The sequence below is a fragment of the Vigna unguiculata genome, chromosome 8 (genome assembly GCF_004118075.2).
Source record: "Vigna unguiculata cultivar IT97K-499-35 chromosome 8, ASM411807v1, whole genome shotgun sequence".
NCBI classification, from domain to species: Eukaryota; Viridiplantae; Streptophyta; class Magnoliopsida; order Fabales; family Fabaceae; genus Vigna; species Vigna unguiculata.
In genome coordinates, this window is record NC_040286.1 from 32,008,189 (window position 1) to 32,009,958 (window position 1,770).

Consider the following 1,770-nt stretch of genomic DNA (forward strand, 5'->3'; position numbering starts at 1 on the left):
TTTCTAAAATACCAAAGGATCTTGTCTCTGAACCGTGAGTTGTACATATCTTTTAGAGTATATATATAAGTAAAAATTTTGAGTAAGCAATGATAAAAAAAAAACAAAAATTGAGAAATACATAAAACTGATACAATATGATTCGGTGAAAAGAAATATAAGATAGTAATGAAAAAATAAGGTATTGTAGAAATATTTATTATAATAATTTAGAGATATATGATAATGTATCAATTTTTTGACAGTTTGTTCTTCATATTTTGACATTTCATTTGTTTTGGTTTTACTTTCTTTTTACAATTAATCCTATTTCTTTTGCATATGATAGGAGAAACATGTAATGGGAGAAAGTGGAAGAGTTGACAGGACACGTTAAGATGTCAAAAAAATCTACAACACGGATTAAGGTTAGAACGTGTAAGATACTCTTAAACCAAACAAGCACCAACGTTTTGCGCTGTCTCTTTTTATTGCAGCAGCATCCAACCCTTCTCTTCTAAGTAACTTAATTTCTTACACATGGCAAGGATTGTTCTAACCTCTTCCTTGCACATTCCTCTCTTCTCCTCCCTCCCCTTCACCCTTTTCTTTCTTCTTCTTTCACTCATGTCTCTCTTCTCTGTCATCACTTTTCTCTGCGGTTCTCACAAGCTCAAGAACCTCCGCATAGAAGCTCAGAAAAAAAGGTCCAATTCCAAGCTCAACACCAACCTCGGCAACAGGGCACTCTCCATGGTGAAGATGCTGTCGTGGAGGAAGGTGCAGGCAGAGGGAGAAGCCCAAGGAGATTGCAGCAGTGACCATGATGAAGAAGCCCTTTGGAGGAAGAACATCTTGATGGGAGAAAAGTGTCGTCCTTTAAACTTTTCTGGCAAGTTTGACAATGATTTTCTACCCAGGAATTAATGCTTCCTCGTTTTTCTTCTGTTTCTGTTGCTTGAATTAGAACTTCCTAACTCACTCTTCAGCTTTTGCACCCTGCTGTGAGATGGAAACAAAGTTAGCAGCTTTTTGTTTTTTGTGGGAACTACTGGTGTGGCTTTGCAGGGGTTAGAAACTTTTTGTGATGGGAGTAGAGTTTATCAACTTTTCAGTTTCTTCTTTTCGTCTTGTTATTGTTTTTATTTTGTTCAGTATTTTTAGGATTTGCAAGGTATATGTTAGAGATATAATTTTTTAGCTTTATTCCGTATGAATTGATAAAATTAATTGTTTAGTTGTTAGAGTGTTAAGTTCCCAACATAACAGTTATTAGATTCCCTGGGTTTGAACAGAAAAAGAAGGGTAATATATTCATTCATGCAATTCCAACTGAAGCAGAAAATGAATAGTTTGAAAAAGTGAAAACCTCTTTTTAGTTTCTGCTCTGTAGGCGATTGACTTTGTGAAAGTGTTTCTGTGGAGTAATTGTACTTTGATGAATTGAGATTAAGGAGTGATTTAAAAGTTCTTTTTTAATTTTTAGATTTTTCGGTACACAATCTATTTTTATTTTAGGCTAAATATGTTTTTGTCCCTTAACTTTCAGTTAATTTTGAAATTAGTTTATTTCGAAATTTTGAACTAATTTAGTCATTTATCTTTCGAAATACGTAGATTTAATTCTTTTAATCAAATTTTGTTATTTTTATTTGATGGTTCGTACTAATTTCAGAATTGTATTTGAGTTGTTTATACTGTTTGACACATCTTTGCTTTCATGCTGTCAAATATTACGCGATTGAAATGTCAAATGAACTTAACAAAATTTAATTAAAAGGACTAAATTCA

The 1,770-nt window shown here is 32.9% G+C and overlaps 1 protein-coding gene across 1 annotated transcript; it reads left to right on the top strand.

The window, feature by feature from the left end:
* Window positions 1–413: 413 nt before the first annotated feature.
* Window positions 414–1,096, top strand: LOC114194047. Its single transcript, XM_028084083.1, has one exon. It carries the CDS (start codon window positions 520–522, stop codon window positions 904–906), a length of 387 nt encoding a protein of 128 aa, XP_027939884.1. The 5' UTR covers window positions 414–519; the 3' UTR covers window positions 907–1,096.
* Window positions 1,097–1,770: the final 674 nt, after the last annotated feature.